This window comes from Phalacrocorax aristotelis, chromosome 2, assembly GCF_949628215.1.
Source record: "Phalacrocorax aristotelis chromosome 2, bGulAri2.1, whole genome shotgun sequence".
Taxonomy (NCBI): domain Eukaryota; kingdom Metazoa; phylum Chordata; class Aves; order Suliformes; family Phalacrocoracidae; genus Phalacrocorax; species Phalacrocorax aristotelis.
In genome coordinates, this window is record NC_134277.1 from 28945467 (window position 1) to 28962685 (window position 17219).

At 39.7% G+C, this 17219-nt stretch overlaps 1 protein-coding gene across 4 annotated transcripts in view; it reads left to right on the forward strand.

Annotated features, from left to right (window-relative positions):
* The window catches only part of UMAD1 (UBAP1-MVB12-associated (UMA) domain containing 1), an 85764-nt gene that overhangs the window by 48774 nt on the left and 19771 nt on the right, over positions 1–17219 (forward strand). For all 4 annotated transcript variants that reach the window (XM_075082908.1, XM_075082907.1, XM_075082906.1 and 1 more), the window contains one exon: positions 16446–16531. In XM_075082908.1, the coding sequence (XP_074939009.1) occupies positions 16446–16531 (86 nt within the window). The remainder of the gene's footprint in view (positions 1–16445; positions 16532–17219) is intronic.

Consider the following 17219-nt stretch of genomic DNA (forward strand, 5'->3'; position numbering starts at 1 on the left):
AAAAGCAGCATGTTCACTAAACTGTAACTGAATTTTTAAAAGGATGAAAAGCATTTACACAGGCAAGAATTTACTACACATTGAAACATTTTATGTATGGAGATATTCTTACATATATTGTATAAAACAGGGTTTAAGTCTTCAGCATTAGCATTCGAGTTACACAGTACAGTAATCCTGGTTTTGGTGAAGGGTGTACATAACTGCATAATAAGAAATGCTCCACTCTTCCGAAAAAATTTTTACAAATATAGTTGAGGTCTCTTTGTTAAATTGTCTGGATGTGTTGTTTGTCTGAATGTAGGGATATACGTCACGTGTTCATACATACTCTTATTTTAAGAAGTAAAGATGCTTGTATTTTATCAAATGGAAAAGAAGGCTACCAGAGGCACTGAGAGGGGTCATTAATCTTTGGTGGCAGTTATGGCAGTTACACGTTTAGAAGAACTTTTTAAAGCAGGTAAGTAGTGGGGAAATCTCATATAATGTAAAACCTCAGACTGACAGTTTGTTTTAGAAGGGATTTCTAAATAGCAGTGTTTGACTAAACCAAAAATATCTTGTTTCGCATCACAAATCAGAAAGTGCTGCCCATATGTTAAAAAAAAGAAAAAACAAACCCAAAAGATAAAGAAAGGTTCAGTTTTAACATTTTGTAGTAATTTTATAGTCACAGTTAATAACTATTTTGAACTTGGAGTGGCTAGTTGTATGTTTCATTCTGAACTATACATTCTTCATATATATGACAAGTTTGATATGGGTTAATTATACAGATCAGAATGTTTCGTTCTTTCCAGCCAGGCTATTCCACTCTCGTGCTGACTTTTACATAAAGTTTAGCTTAACTTAAAAAACAAAACAAAACAAAACTGTTCCCAAGTAATATGGAGATAATAGTCCTTGTGGCAGAATATGATGTTGCTCCTAGATGTTCTCCTTTGTTTTCAAACACTTTGTCCCATTTTGAGACTGTATGCAGTCTCAAACCTCTTTGATGCTGACTAATTGCGGGGGGGTGGGAAGACAATGTAAAAGGGTTAATCCGTTACACTGCTATTAATGAGTCAGTTGGATCCCTGCCATTCTCTCGCTTCTGGTTCACTTAGCATCGATTAGCACAAATGACACTTAGTTTTGTGGGAAGCAAGCTAGAAGGACGGTAGGTAATGCAGACCTCAGATGAGAACAGCCTGGTCTCAGGTTAATACAGGTAAATAAATCCATGCCATGTGGGTTGAGATAAGAATATAATCCTGCTTTCCTGCTGGACCTCTGGTAACACTGAGGGTGTTGGTAGGGCTGGGATATTTTAAGGTCACATGAGGTAGATCAAAAGGTGGTCTGGTTGTTTTCTGAACTCCATCCTCTGATGTGCTGCTGGGGATTCAACCTTTGGATATATGCATCTGACACCCATGCATTAGAAGTAAGGTGGTGAAAGTAAGTCATTATTTGCATGCGTGCAACTGAGAGCCCCTTTCTTAAATCAGAGACCTCTCGTAACAAAGTTTTGAAAAGGTTTGGTTGGGTATTAGTACAGCGGTAATGTTTCTGTGGTCTGTCCTGAGCTTTTAATTTGGGATTCTGGGACAGTAATGAAGAGACACTAATTCTAAGATGTATTATATTTTCATTACCTTTGTTGCATCTATAACTGTAAATTGATTGAAGAAGCAGATGGGGAGAAGGAAATCACATTGCAGAACATGCTTGTGGTCCAGTTACTTTTTACAATGTTTTTAATTTAGAAATGAATTCAAGCAAGGCAAACTCAGAATCCCTGTCTTACACCTTCATTCAACATATACACTGAAGTCCAGGTGAAGCTTCAACTCCTGTCCCCTCGTGCTTCTGGCTTGGATCTTCCCATGATTAAGGAAGAGACCCTTGTTCCCACCTAATTCCTCACTGCAGGCATCACTTCACCTGCACTGATGCCTTAAAGAAGACATGCGCAGGGTGGCTGCAATATAGGATGGAGCTCAGGTAACTAGAGGGGAGTTGGAGTATCTCTTGCGCCAGAGCATTTTATTCCTCCCGAAATCTCTTCAGTTGCTGGGATGCTCTTAGAGGCATACTCACATCTCATCTGAAACTCTTCTCGCTGTATCAGAGCTTTTCTTCTGATCGCAACCTTTCAGAACAACTGCCTAGGTTTGGTCTACCCTTCATGTTGGACAATGGTATAGAGATCATGGATTAGGTCACTTACAGGAGTGTTTGACTTCAGATGTCTTCATTTGGGAGCAATTCTTCCATTTTGGTTACTGAATGGAAGGATGCTTCCCTGCATACAAAGCAGGTGTGGTAACATCGGTGCCTCATGGTTGCCTTTTGGGGAAGCCTGTTAAGAGTAGTTGTGTGGGGAGCCTCATCTAACTTGGGGGGTCTGTGTGGCAGCTGTTGCCCTTTCCCAATAATTAGCCTCAAAACATTCTCTGCATTTTTACACCACACTTACACTTTAACAAACTCACAACAGGCAGTCTTCTAACCTCCAAATGGCTTAGAAAGTTTGAGACTGGTTGGTTTTGAGTCCTTTGTTCCTAATTATTCCCTTTGGGGCAGGACAGTAAAGCAAAGGAATTTTTTCTAGCCACAAAAGCTTTAAAGTTAAGTAGTGTGGGATATGTCAAAAGCAAAATCCTGTATGCTGTCTTCTCCCATGCCTGACTTCATTCATCTAAGAGATGTTTGGCCAGTAGTGGTTTTGCAAGAGAGGATAATCTGATTTTTATCAGCTTGCTGCCTCCCAAAAGCGAAGGTGCCACTTTCCTCCACTTCAGTGAATCTTTGTCCCAGCTCTGGTGTTTGCTGGACTTTGTGAATCAGCAGAGTTTCCAGAAAAATATGGGTTAATAAGTGGAAAGTCTGAAGTTTGTCAGAGTCAGTGCAAGGGCAGGGCCTTCAAGTGAGGGGAAGAGGAATTTCCCTCCTTAGTGGTAGTGAGTGATTATATCAGCTCATGTGGCCTCACACAAGGTCACCTTTACCCAGGCAATGATTAAAGATTGATCATATTGCACACAGAAATAGTTGCTCTATTGAGAAAATCACCCCATCTTAGGCTAGCTCCATGTGTAGCTGGGCTGATCTTTTGCCTCTCTGAGGGAGGGCCAGTTCCTTCATCCCTCTTCAGACTCTACACTTTTGCTGTTTAATTTTCTGCTATTTGGTATCTGCTTTCTTTGGGTTTGTGTTGTGCTCTTCTAGTAAGGTGAATTGGTTCAAAGGGGTTGAGTGATGGAGCTAGGTAAAGTAAAAGGGAAGGCAGAAATGGGAGGTATGAATGGAAACACATCCTTGGGCATTGGTGAGCTGCTTGATTGCCTTTTAGTGTCTCATTGCACAGTACTATTCAGATACCTGATAGGGAGCCAGGTCTGCTTACTAAGGAGAGAGCCAATTCAGCCAGCTGAAACAGTTCTTCTGAATTAGAGAAGTGAGTGGACACCCTGAGGAGCCAGGCTAGCCTCAGAACAGACAAGGGGAATAGCAGGAGCAAACAGCTCAGAACACAAAGACGGGTCCGCCCATTTTAGCAGCATTGAGTTGGTCTGACGGCAACCATGTGCAGTATCTGTCCCACTGCAGTGCTTGTGTGTGTAAACCTCTAAGCACTAAGCCTGTGGTCCTTGCCTCTTCTCAAAGGAGATACAAAATCAGTTGTCTTCCAGACAGAGGCAGTGTCTTTGGGGAAGAAGGGGGTCTCATTTTGTGTTCATGGCCCTGGATTTTGTTTTCCTTCTAGTTTTTCTGCACAGCAGGTTGCATAATGATTGTGGGCAGATCACAGTGTGAGGATTTCAGGTTCTGAATACAGGACACGTTCCCGAGTAGAGCACATGTAAAGCAGTAACTGCATCATGGAAAAAGAATTCTCTCTTGTTTTGTGAAAATAATTAACCTACCATAGCGGTTTCCTATCAGATGCAGGAGGTCAGGTCTTTGTGACCTAGAATTTGATCTGCCAATTTTCAACCAGTTGAATAGGTAGCTGGTAACACAGCCCTTTGTGCATGGGATGGGTTGGTTCATTAGCTTGTTTTATAGGGAGAGAGCAGGGTGACGTTGTTGGTCTGTCCTTTTCTGAGTATTAAGTTCAAAACAGAGGTGGTAAGGAGTATGGCTAGAAATGGGAAAGAATATAATCATCACAAAATTCCTCATGTCCAGGGTTCATGTAAGTGCATCTTAAACAGAATTTGTAAAACTTGCATGACCTGACCTACTTTTTTTTAACTGCGATGTCTGCAAGAAAATAAATATTTGGATAGATTCTTTGCATTGACCAAGTAAGATTTCTAATTTTTCATAAAATTACTTTGCCCATAGTAGTTCTGAAAGCCAGTTTATGAAAGTCCTGAAAGAGCTGTCATCCAGACTAACACTGTTTACTTCCAGAGGTGGCTCCTTGAGCACAGCAGTTCAGTTTTGCATAGTGAGTGTTCACTTGTCTGATTCTCTGGGGCTGCCAAAGTAAAAGTGAAAACAGGTTTCTTGAGGAGAAAGCAGAAGACAGAAAACCAGTTGCATTTTTGACCCCTTAGGGAGAAAAGGAAGAAAACTAAAAATATAAATTAATCTCTAGTTTCCTACAGATAATATCAAAAAGGAGCACTTCATAGTACAGTACATTGTTTGGGATTTTTTGGGTATGTTTAAGAATTCCATCATGATTTTGATAAGTAACGCTAGCACACCTTTGAAACTTTCCATGTTGATTTGTATGATGTCTAGAGTGGAGACTGCATTTAGATCTGAAATATTGCCTTCTGTTTTTTCATGATGGAAAGCGAGACTGGTGCTGTGATAGGGTATGTTTCCACAGGACAGCTGAGCCACTTCGCTGTCTGAAGAACGGGGCATCCTGCTTCTTGCTGCTGGAAGTACAACTACTTTCCATCGTTGTTCTGCCAGCTCAGCCAGCTCATTTGACATCTCTGATTTAGCTCACTATACTGGCAGAAAACTAATCCAGCAGGAAAGAGAGTATGTATTTATCTTTTTTAAGCAGTTCAGTGAGCTCAGGTGGCTCGCAAGACCTCAGGAGACTCTGGGAGCCACTACAAAGGAAACAGCAGGAGCATCGGGGCGGGTGGGCGAGGCAGGACCGCTCCTTTTGGCAGCACCGAGCTGTTAGCCTGACTCAGCTGTGTTGTGAAAACTCACCCTTAGGTAATAGTGTTCACACTACAGGTTGACTGACACTTCTTCAAATAGTAGCCAGAAGGGAGTTACCAGATGTGCACAGTTTGTTTTTCTAGGGTGGCCTTGTCTGTTTTCAGTGTGTTGTGTTTTGAAACAGATACTTATTCTATTCTAATTGTGTTATTGCATTAAAACGTTCTGCAGAAAAATTACATGTGCAAGGCAAACCTGTCTGGGAACTTGACGTTGAGCAGGTGGGTAAGGACCCACAGAACCTGGAAGATACTGTACTTCAGCCTCTGGGACAATCTGCCTGCTGGATTTTGGGCAATTCAGAAATCTTTGTACTTCTGGTCAGCTGAACTTTGCAAGCTTGAAAGCCTGAGACAGAGAGTGGTCCTTCATCTTTGAACATCAGGAAGTTTTTCTTGGAAGACCTGGTAGCCCCTGTTAACATAGCTGACACATTGCCATGGGTCTTGAGTGCCCATAAGCCTGGAGTTCACTGGAAGTTGTGGCTGCAGAGTTTGAAACCCACTGCAGTTCACCCTGCCGGCTCCCCAAGGGATGTGGGTGGTTGCCATCTCAGGAAACCAGAAATGCTCTTTTTTGAAACTGCCTGATTGCCTTTGTGCTCTTGAAGCTGGCATGATCCTATGTGGGTGTTTTGTTTTTGTTTTTTTGTCAAATGGAAATATTTTGTTTTCAGCTGGGAAGTGCCATTCCTGTGTGTAGGGAAGGGACTGATGTACAGTGTAGGCATAACTTGGCATAAATGATCATAGCCCTCAGACCCTACACCATTAGCAGATATATTTTTTTTAACAAATTATTCAAGTACTGTACAATATTTTTTTTCTTGTTGCTTTGTGGGCAGTGTTAATGTCACTTTTTTGTGTACATACAAATATTTCGAGATTTCATTGGAAGATGCAACCAGAAACATACCAACTACACTTTTTGTTCTGTTGCCCTCGTATCTTTGTAAATGGTTATTTTAATGTGATGGGGTTTTTTTCAGACTTTGTGAACTAGATTTCTCTGATCAGAAATTTTCATTCGACCCTCCCCACCCCAAAGTAACTTCTGCCCTCCTCTTTGGATGATTTTAAATTATTCTGCTAGTGGTTTTCTGTACTGGTACTTCCAATTTTTTCCTAACAAACCTCCGCTACTACCTTTGTGTAATGTGAAAATGCACTTGAAGGTCCAAACAAGGGGTAGAAAGATTTTAATGTACTAAAGCCAGAAATACTAAAAGTGTGTGAATATTTAATGCTATTTATCTCATTGCACTTAAAATCAAGCAATCGAGTGTTAACATGTTGAAGTGAACATTTCCATGTTGTTTATACACAAGTCAAAAGTAAACAAGAAGTTCCATAGAGCAGTTTCTTCTACAAAGCTGACTTTAAAATAAAGTTCCTAGAAATACTAAACCAGCTGAAAACACAAAAGTAATCAGGGAAATAACACTTAAAGCCCAGCTAATCCATATTATTGACCTATGTGCTCTAATAAATAAAAAAATAACTAAAATTATGTAGTCCTTTAATCATCTGTGTGGAGCTGGTTATTCATGAGAGAGTTCTGATCCAAAGATTAGCTACCCTGCTGGTTTTTGCCATTTCTGAGGACAGGTTAAATGGATTTATGTTTTATTTTTGTGAGGAGAGTGCCTACTTCTTAACCTCATTTGTTTGGTTGGTTTTTTTGGTTTTAGATCCCTTTCCTAAGACTGAGGTGGATCAGAAGGTGGTAGTAATACAATGGATTAACAGTGTAAACCAAAAGTAATATTTCAAGGAGTTGTAGAGGCAGAGATGTTTTGTTTGGTATATTGAATAATTTGTTAAGATTGCTTTTGGATCTAAGTTTTTCCTTTTTTTTTTTTAATATCTATTCAGAACCTTTGTGTAACAATTTTAGGTATGTTCATAAATTTATACGTGTTACCACACAAAATGCAAACAGAGAGTTTATACTTCTTTTTAGAGGAAAACAAAATATGCTGTGTTCAGAAAAACCCTGCAAGAATGTGTCAGAAATGCAAAAGCAGCAGTGGATGTAACATAAGGTTTTATACTCAGAATTGACATGATATAGATTGCCACAGTGACGTAAGATTGCCAGGCTGCTGTCTAGACAAACTTTCAGAAAAATATGGGGAGGGGAGCTTTTTGAGCCAGACTATTTGTAAGCCTTATCTAAAGTGTGTCTGACAGAAGCTTAGCTATTATGATTCAACTTTGTGCATCATGTGTATTGGTGCCTGTACATCATACAGACACATATAAGCTGTGTATCAGTGTATCTATATAACTTGGTGTGTGGTGTTTATGTTTTAAACTAATTCAGCTTAACTTTGTTCCAGAATTGAGCAGAGGCTTCCATGCCTCTGAAAGGATGCTTTAAGTAGGAAATGATGATTACTTTGGAGATGATGACTTATAATTATGTTGCATAAAAGTTACCTTAAATAAGTGTTCTGTCCTATGCATTTATTCATCTCCCACAAAGTATTAACTGAGCTTTCTGGTTACCTTCAGAGTTTCTAGAAGATGTGACAAAAAGAGCTTTTAATAGCTAACATGAATGTTGTAGGTAGCTGCCCACACATGAAGGCTAGTTATTGGGATGAGGTTCTGTATGATCATCTGCTCATCACAGTGCATACCACAGAAGTTAGTGGGACAACGGTGTAAGTGACCCTGATATGGGTAGACTGAGTGATAGATCTACAAATTTTTCTGTGAGGTTTTCTTCTCTTCTTCATTATGTAAAAATTATTTCTTGTTTAGACATGCCCGAAATGCTACCAAGCTAGGATAAAACAGGGTGTTCCCTGGAATAGAGAAACGATGAAGTTCAGTTTCTCAAGGACTTGCTTGAGGATCTCCTAGTCTGTCTACGCCACTACAAGAGCCTTGGCTATTTCCCTGCGTTATTCTAGTGGCCTCCCTTGCCTTCATTCCCAGTGACCAGCCACAGCAACATTTGCCAGCTGACCTGCTAGCAGGCCAAGAACAACAGAGAGCAATGGGTTTTTCCTTCAGTAGGGTCATTACTCCTGGTCTCTTTGTACTACCCAGCTGCAGATGATTACATTCTGTAAACATCTTCAAGTTTTCTGTCTCTGTGCCAGCTTCAACCACATTTGACAATGTTCTTCTGCATTATCAGGGACGGAAGATTGGTCATGTAAATCTAATTCCTTAGGAAACTAGCTTTAATTTGCATTGTTTGTTTTCTAACATAATTTGCATTTATGTAGCAAGCTTCGTATGCAAATATTAGACTATCAGCACCTCAATTTTTGACAGGCAAATAATTTTAATACATGCCGGACCTACTGATGTGCAAGTTACACCATGTAACCGAGAGACTGAGCAGGCAGACCACACTGCAGATTTTTAAGTGCTAGGAAAATCTCTGTCCTCGTCAAAGTGGGCTTCAATGTGCTGCGTTCTTTCTGGCCAGGATTGCCTTTAGAACCACAGCATGAATAAAACAGGAGGAGGGGAGTCCTAATCTCATAGTTAAATGAGGCTGGTGAAATAATCTTAATTTCATAGTGAAAAGGTGAACAACACCTGACATAGGCTTTACAGGTTAGTTGAACTAGTGACAAGAAAAGTTGCTCACCAGCAATACTCTGCTATCAGCTTATAAAACTTCTCTTTTTCAGAAAAGTAGATTCAATGGATTACTTCCCCAGAAACATATGATTCACTTGGGCTTGGAAGGTTGTGTTTGTTTTGATATGAAGAGGAGGCCCTTAACTGACAGATAAAATGAATGACAGGAAAATTTAAAAGTTCTCTGGGAACGTCAAGAACTGCCACTTAATGCATGTAGAGACTGGCCTATGGCATCTAATCTATGCCTTCCAGGCAGTTTTGCAGATTTTTCTTTTTTAGGGACAAGGTTCATGACAATGCTAACATGTAATAGGTGTGCTGGGGGCTTATCCGCAGCACAGTATCAGTTGAACAAAGGAAGAGTAGTGAATAGTTCTGAGGTTCTCCCTGAGGCAGGGGCACACACACCCAGATAAACACGACTGCTGAGTCAGAAGACTTAGAGGACATATTCTTCTCTTGTGTAGCTTTTGCTTTCAACTTCTTTCTTATAAAATGATCGAACATGCCATAATCCCTTAGTTGGATCTGTACTGTGTTGGTTGCTTCAGTACTAAGGATGTATTGAGTAGCTGATAAGTCTCATCAACTGCTCGTTCCGATAGCAAGACTAGATAAGAAAGGTGTGGCAGCATCTAGGGTAAGGAACTCTAGAATAGGATTTCCAAACAGCAGAATGGAAAAGTGAGATCTACTGAAAGATATACTGTGGTGAGGGGCTTCAGTGTTTTTGTGGGCTACTTAGAAAGACTGGTATGCTTATATAATGGAGGGGAAGGTACTTGCATGGATGTATCACACCAGTAGAACAGAATGAGATTGAACTTTGGCATTTCTTTATTTGACATGGAAGTATTTTAAGTTAAAACCAAAGTAAAATGAAATTCAGTCATAGGGGATCCTGGCTTATGGATGAATAAATTCTACAGCTTTCTTTGAATGTGAGTGTGGACTTGGAGGTAACAAATAGTAGAGGGATAAATATAACTGAGAGCTGAGAGGGGCTGTGGAATCTCTATCTTTGGAGATTTCCAGATTCAGCTGGACAAGCACCTGAGGAACATAATTTAACTTTGAAGTTAGCCCTGCGCTGAACTGGAGGTTGGACTAGTGTGACCTCCAGGAATCCTTCCAACCAAAATTTTGCTATGAGTCTTTGGCTTTTCATTCATCAGCTTTCTGAAAGAGTTGGCCACCTCTTAAAAGAAAGCTGTAAAAATGGGGGTTAGGGGAGTGGGAGCAATTTAGCTTCAGTGAAGTGGTTGGAGATGGAGTTGGATTTAAGCTCTAAGGATTCTTTGTTTTAGGATCCAGGAAAGCTTTGAAAAAAAGTAAAACTTTTAAAAAGTTGGAAATACATAAAGGTACAGAAATAAAAAGCTCTTTGCAAACTTAGAAGAATGTAGATATGAGATACTGAGACTCTACAGGAGCCTCTAATCCTCTCATATTGTTTTCTGTTGCGATCTTCCTAAAAGTTGTGGGGTTTTTTTTTTGGGGGGGGGGTCTATAGGAGAGTTTTTAATCTGTGTTTTTGCTCTGATTTGATAATGGGATGTGGGTTGAGAAGACTCTGACAAAATTGTTTAGGAAAATGGGGACTTTACATTAAGGTCACCTGCAGAAGGATGGGTTACCAAAAGGAAACTGGGTGGCAATTTGGAGTGCCCCTCTCATAATCTTCAGTGGCACGTGCTGTAGTCAGATTTGCTGTTCCTCTTAACTGGGAAGGGACTGAACCTTGTTGCTTCATGTCTGTAAATGCAAAAACATTCAGGAAAACATTTACCTTGTTATAGTTTTGCCCCCACTTCCCTTTTACAATTTTGAAGAAATCAGTCTTTCAGGGTTATCATTCTGCAAGGTTTATAAAGATTTTTCTCACAGTTCATCAGGATAATTAGAGAAGATACTGGTAAGTTTTACTCCTGGTCAAAGATTTCTTTGTAGGATTCCTTAACACCCAGCTATAAAAACATTGTTGAAACTCAATATAAGGCTGCCAAAGACTTACCATGTACCTGCTTAGGCTAACACAGACCTCTGCCTTAGCATGGGCTTACACAGACTTCCTTCTCATTCACCCTTATGCAGCATAAACTCTTAAACTCTTGTTTTGCTGAAAGTTGCAGCTGTGGAGAATCTTTTTGCTGATATGTTGGATTTTAGGGGGTATTATTAGCTTGTTGAAATGAAACTGCTGTAGATACGAAAAGCTTTAATATGAAACCAGGATGAGGTGACCTGAAACTAGGATGACTTCATTGTTTTGCCAACTATAGATATTCTTATAAGGCTATTATGTCTTGGCCATGTGCACATGGAAGCTAATGAGGATTAATGTGTAGGTTTTATAGCACTAATGCTAGACAGAATGGTAGTCCCACTTTAAGAAAAGAGAAGAAGCACCTACACACCAATGTCCCATCTCTTTCATTGAAGAGGACAGTCCCTGGCCAGTGCCATATTTGGTTCAGATGGATCATTGAACAGTCTGTTAACCACCAACAGGAAGTGTCAAATTGCTTACAGTTTATTATATTTTGCTATAATTGTGTGTAGTATGTTCAGAGGAGGGGGAAGGGTTGAACTAGACAATCTTTAAAGATCCTTTAAAGAACCCAAACCGTCTGTGATTCTATGCTTATTAGCAAAGATTCTAAAGGCCTTCCCTCTGTCTTCTGTTAATTGTCTTGATCCCATAAAACCAGCACAATTTTGTGTTCCCTGGTACTGCCCCACTGCAGTCCCCAGCCTTGTTGGGCAGGAAGGGACTGGTAAACATATTTGGCTGATATTCTGGATTGACAGCTCAGCACTCTTTGGTTCTAAATGTAGCTCTGAACTCTTCTCAAAAGAAACCAGGGCAACTGAGATGAGGCTTGAGGATGGAAGTGGCAGTGAGGAGAACAGCAGCCACTTGACATCCATTGCTGATTGCCTATCTGCTGTATGCACAAAGAAAGGAAAAGAACTTTTTACTAATAAGCTTGCAGTGGTGCTGGAAGCAAAGGGAAGCTGTGAGACCCTGGCAGTGGGTGCTGGACAAATGAGCAGGGCCTGGTAGAGACTGAGTAGAAACACATTTCCTCCCTGCTGAAGGAGCTCGAAGCTATTTAAATGAGGCTGAGAGAAGAGCAGGACTCAGAAAAGTGGTAGTATCCCTTTATGCAGAAATGAGATTGTAGGGAGTCCTGAGACTCACATGTTCAGAGGGGAAAGGGAATTACAGTGCTTCTTCAAGACATTCCTGCATTGAAAGTGCTGCCACTATTGATGGACCGAAGCCCGAAGTTCTGTTAGTTTATTCTGGAGCAGGATGACTTAAAATTGGTGTGTCTGGTCTGTCTTTCTTCCTTATCTCAGGGAGACGGGAAGATTTATGAGTAAGAAAGAGGGTCGAGAAACTGCAATAAAACCTTGATGCTTCCACAGAGTCAGTCTTTCCTGTTTTCAGATCCTACTAGTACTCTCAAAACTTTTTGCCTTTTTCCTTCTATGTAGAAGCCAGAATCCTCTTTGTTCTTGCCATTTTTGTGCAGGATAAAGAAGATAATGTCAGGCAACAAAGAGTTAAGGAAATAACTAAAGTATAATGGAAAATAGCTGTCTGTCTTTTGAAGCTGAAGGTGACATTTGAAAATCTGTGTATTTGGTAGCTAGTTCCTGCTTGCTGTCTTGCACATGCTTCACTGTCTCACCGGATTCTTGCACAGACCAGGACAAATGGCAGCCTAAATTACAGAAGACTCTAAAATATATTTACAATTGGTTTTAATATTTTAAACAGGGTGGGATAGACTTTTAAATGCTGTCTGTTGATCAAGAGACTGCACAGCTTGAGCATAACAAAATGCTGGAAGAGGAAAGAGTATAAATAGAAACCCCACTTCCTTGTTGAGTAGAAGCCAAACTTGTGGTTGAACCTTTCTATACAAGAGTTTGCTGGGGTCCAGATAGGCAGCCAAATGCAGATTTCTGAAGAAACAAAAAATTCTCGGGTCTGATGGGCAACATACCTAGTACATACTGAAGACTGGACTGGGTATTTCTTTCCTGTGCAACACCTGCCTGCAGTTCTTGGAAAAAGATGATACCAGTGGAACTCAGAGAATGTTGGTGCAGCTCCAGCACCAGCTCAGTGAAAGGAGAAATGGATGTCTGACCTTTGAGTGCATCACCATTCGTTTGGGCCTGGAAGAGGCTTAATATTACCTAAAAACAGCCTGCCAAGACTGAGGATTTGAAATACGGGCTCACCTGGACAATAGGCTAAATATGTCTACTGCTCTCTTTTCAAACTTGAAAATAGTTTTCCAATGTTAAGAAAGGGAATATTTTACAGCAATAATCATGATTATTTTTCTTCCTGATAAATTTTCCCAGTGACGTCCTGCATATCACAGATTATGCTGCTGATGTCTAAACTGTATTACACTGCATGGAGTGCTCTTAATTTCTAATTCTTATAGTCTCTAAATAGTATATGACATTTTTAGATAAATGACTTAGATTTTTTTTTTTTAATAGGAGTTTTATGACTAAAACTTTGCCTAATTCTTTTAAACCAAGGGATATATATGAGCCAGAATCTAATTGTTTTGTAAAAAGAATCATTTTGTCTGTTATCTCAATTAAAATACAGCTTTAAACTTGTTCTAGTTCAAACAAATTAATTCAAGAAATCTTATGGCCTATATTTATACAGGAGGTTAGGCTAGATGATTACAGTGGACCCTCTGGCCTTATCTATGAACATATTTGCAGTTCAGTTCTGATGAAAGACTTTTTGGGGGAGTGGTGGTGGGGAGTTTGTAGCCCTGTCTACTAAGGTCACGTGTTCATGATTTTTTTTCAGAGCCAGATTTCAGTTGCTTAGTTTGCCAAAATTGTAATTATATACCTATTGGCATCAGGATTGTGTAAGTGGAATTGTTTGGGTTTAGGATTCTTTCTGGGGTCTTTGGCAGGGGGTGATGGTCGGGGTTTTTTTTCCCCAGTCAAAAACTATCAACCAGAATGTGTGAAGTACTCAAAAGAGCCCGCATTAGTTCCTGCTCCCAAAGGTCTGTGCTGTCATGGGATGTCTGTCTACTTGGTGTTTACCTTCATCCATCTTCCTAACAAGTAGTTAGACAGGAAGAGGAGATTGCAGGTTTGCAGTGGAGAAGAGGAAAAGCCAGATCAGAGGGGAAGCATTTGAAAGGCTGAGCCTGAAGAGGGAAGAGAAACTATGACTTCTAGTTAAAGGAGATTAGAATTGAGGTCAATGGGAAACCAAGGCAAGCAGAACAAAACAAAAAAAATTGGGGGTGGCTAAACAAGAAGGGTCCGCTATGGCAAGCTTGATAAGGTTGGAAACTGGTGGAGCTGGGGAGGTATGTGAGAGTTAATTCATTATTTGGGCTAGTAGAAATAAGGATGAATGATCTGTTTGGATATTTGAGAGAGGAACCAGTGAAAGAAGTACACTGAAAATACTGATTTATCTGGAAGACTATTCTGTCCTAGTGGACATCTTGGGCAGCTTGGTGTGCTGCTGCCTATAACTGTTTTAACTCCATTAGCTCAAAGAATAATAGTCTATACAAAGATTCATGGCTTATACTTGCAGGACCATATGCCTGAAAATTTGGCAAGATGTTGGGGTTTTCCCATTTGCCTTTTATTTTTTTCTTATTTAAGGAAAGAAATGCTTTGCATTAAAGTTCGGTTTACAAAGTCAGTTTGAGTTGTGAAACACTATAGATATTGCTACATTTTGGCCTCCTTAAGAACTTATGACCTCTGGGAGTTGGATGTCAAAGTTCTAAGTAAAAAAATTTCATTTCTCTCCAAATGAGCTGTTCTTATTCCTCCTTTCTTGTGAACATTTTTACATTTTTGACCTTTTGGTCTGATTTCAAACAAAAATTTCTTTTCATCCTAAGGAAAACTAATCACAGGAAAAAAGTATATTCTGGGTAGTATTAACACACATGAATTTGGTCTTTTGTTTTTGCATACAGAAACTTCTGAGTGCTTTCTCAGGAATGGTATGTAACAACAAGAAGTAAAAAGTTGGTTCCTGTGTTTCTTAAATCTGTGTAACTCCCTTTCATTATGTTTATGCATACACCCAACTTTACCCAGTCATCTGACTGACTTCAATTAGCTGTCCCTTTGCTAATGATTGGCTATGCAGCTCTTCCCTTACACACCTGATGAGTCTTTGTCCAGCTCGCTGCAGTCCACTTGCACCTTCACAAGTCTCCATGGAGCCAGCATAAGTTCCCTTGACAAATCCTGATTTGAGGGAGGGGTATCCTGTGGAGTCTTTCCTCCAGCATCCTTTGTGGAATGTAGGACTAGAAGGGAACACAAAGGTCATTCATCTTCCTTGTCTTGGCAGGCTTGAAACCATTCATGACAGACATTTCTTCTACCTCTGAAATCTTTTGGAGATGGACCACTGTTTAGACAGAATATTTCCTTAGGGTGTTTCATGTGCTTTAAGTAGCCTTACTCCTGGAGAAACTGATTTAGCCTAAATTCGGTACAATTTAAAATTGTTTGCACTCTCATCCATAGCAAACATATCAAAAATATGTCTTACTGTCCTCTTCATGTATCTGTTAACCATTTTCATGCCTCCCCAAGTTTCTGCAATCTTTCACTGCAGAGTGCATTTACAAGACCTCTAATAATTTTTCTTTGCAGGCCTCTCTACTTCATTACAAATGTGAACTAATGGTTGGACATTATTTATTTTCATGGCTGTTACTTACTTACCTCATTATCTTATAGGCACTTACAAATTTTGTTTTTCACAGTATTGTGGAGTGGAATTGAAGAACTGACTCCCCATCTCCTTTTCTTCTTTGGTCTTGCCCCCGCCCTTTTTTCTTTTTTTTTTTTTTATTATTTGTAAGAGATGGTGTGAATACCATGCTTTAGAGTATTTTATGTAGAAAATTACCAGTTTACTGAGCAGCATTTATCAACTCTAGAAAAGATCTTGAAAAGTGTAGACATTAATGGCATTAATAGACATTAATGATGTATTACAAAGATAACTTATTGATGATTCTCAAAATACACTGTTAGGAATAATCCTTGGATATTAGAAAGCATGCCAGATGACTAAATATTACTGCTTGTTTTCATAAGATTCTTTACCAAATATTGCCTTGTACCCCGGGGACCTGACCAGTCCATAACAGCATGGAGCCAGCGTGCATGGACCCGGGTGTCCTTGGTTTCCAGGCTAACTGGGCATGGGCAAAGGCTGGCTGCTGCTCCCGACAGCTTCTGCCAGGTGCATCGGCTCTAACTAACCCTTTGGAGAAAATGGAAAAGGACAACGAGAAACACAGGCTTAGCAAAAGGGTTAACTTGAACCCTTTCATTTAGAAATGTTGCTGCAAGACTCGTTAAGGATAGACTTTCAAAATATTCCATTACAGAAAGCAGTATTAGTTCAAATAAAAATAAAACCAGAATTACAGTACTAAATCTTTTGTCTTTCTAAGTTGTCTCCTCTAATAAACTCTTTGCTGAGTAGCACTCAGTAGTAGTCTACTCAGAATAGGCTCGAAGAGATTTTCTTATTCCATGTAAAATATGAAGGATTTCAGTGATTTAATAGGTATTTTTTTACTTTGCTAGGTGACACAATTGATGATCAAAGTAGAGAGTCAAAGGATAAAACTTCGTTTCCGGAGACCAGACCAAAGTACAACCAGCCTTCACAGGTAGGAGGCTATTTCCTTACAAACATGATGAAATTCCACAGCTGCTCATTTGAGAAGCACAAATGTCCTGCCAGAGAAGGTTTCAAGTCATTCACATCTTCCGCAGACTGAGTGCCTACTCAGCCTTCCTTGTCATCTATTATAAAAGAAGCATTGCTAGTAATTAGATGGCAATATTATCAAGGCCACCGATATTGATTTGAAAAAGAAATAGTAAGAAGGCTGGGCTATATGGTATTGCTGAGTATTGTATTTTTATACTTGAGACATGCAAGCATGGAACTGTAGCTAGAATGTTAATGAATTGCCTAGAAGCGTTAGTGTGGCGAGTAGTGATGGAAAATGTCAGACATTTACATAAGTCATTTATTTCAACAGCTACCATTGTGAGTAACATGTTGTAAATGTGTGAGTATAATAGACTGTCTCTACTGTGTGTTTGTTTTCTGTTTCAGTACTGTGTGGCTTTAAATCTGGACTACTTTTTCTTCACCTGGTTTATTTAATATTTAAGCCATGTATACCAAAGTGGGCTTTTCTGAATATTTCTGTATATGATGTACACATACTTTCTTCTCCACATCCTCTAAAAATGCTTTTGCAATGTGTATGAGCCTGTTTTCCATTGCCATGTAGTTTTAGATATTTACAAGACAACTGTGAGACATTTTGCGTGGACTTTTGGTGA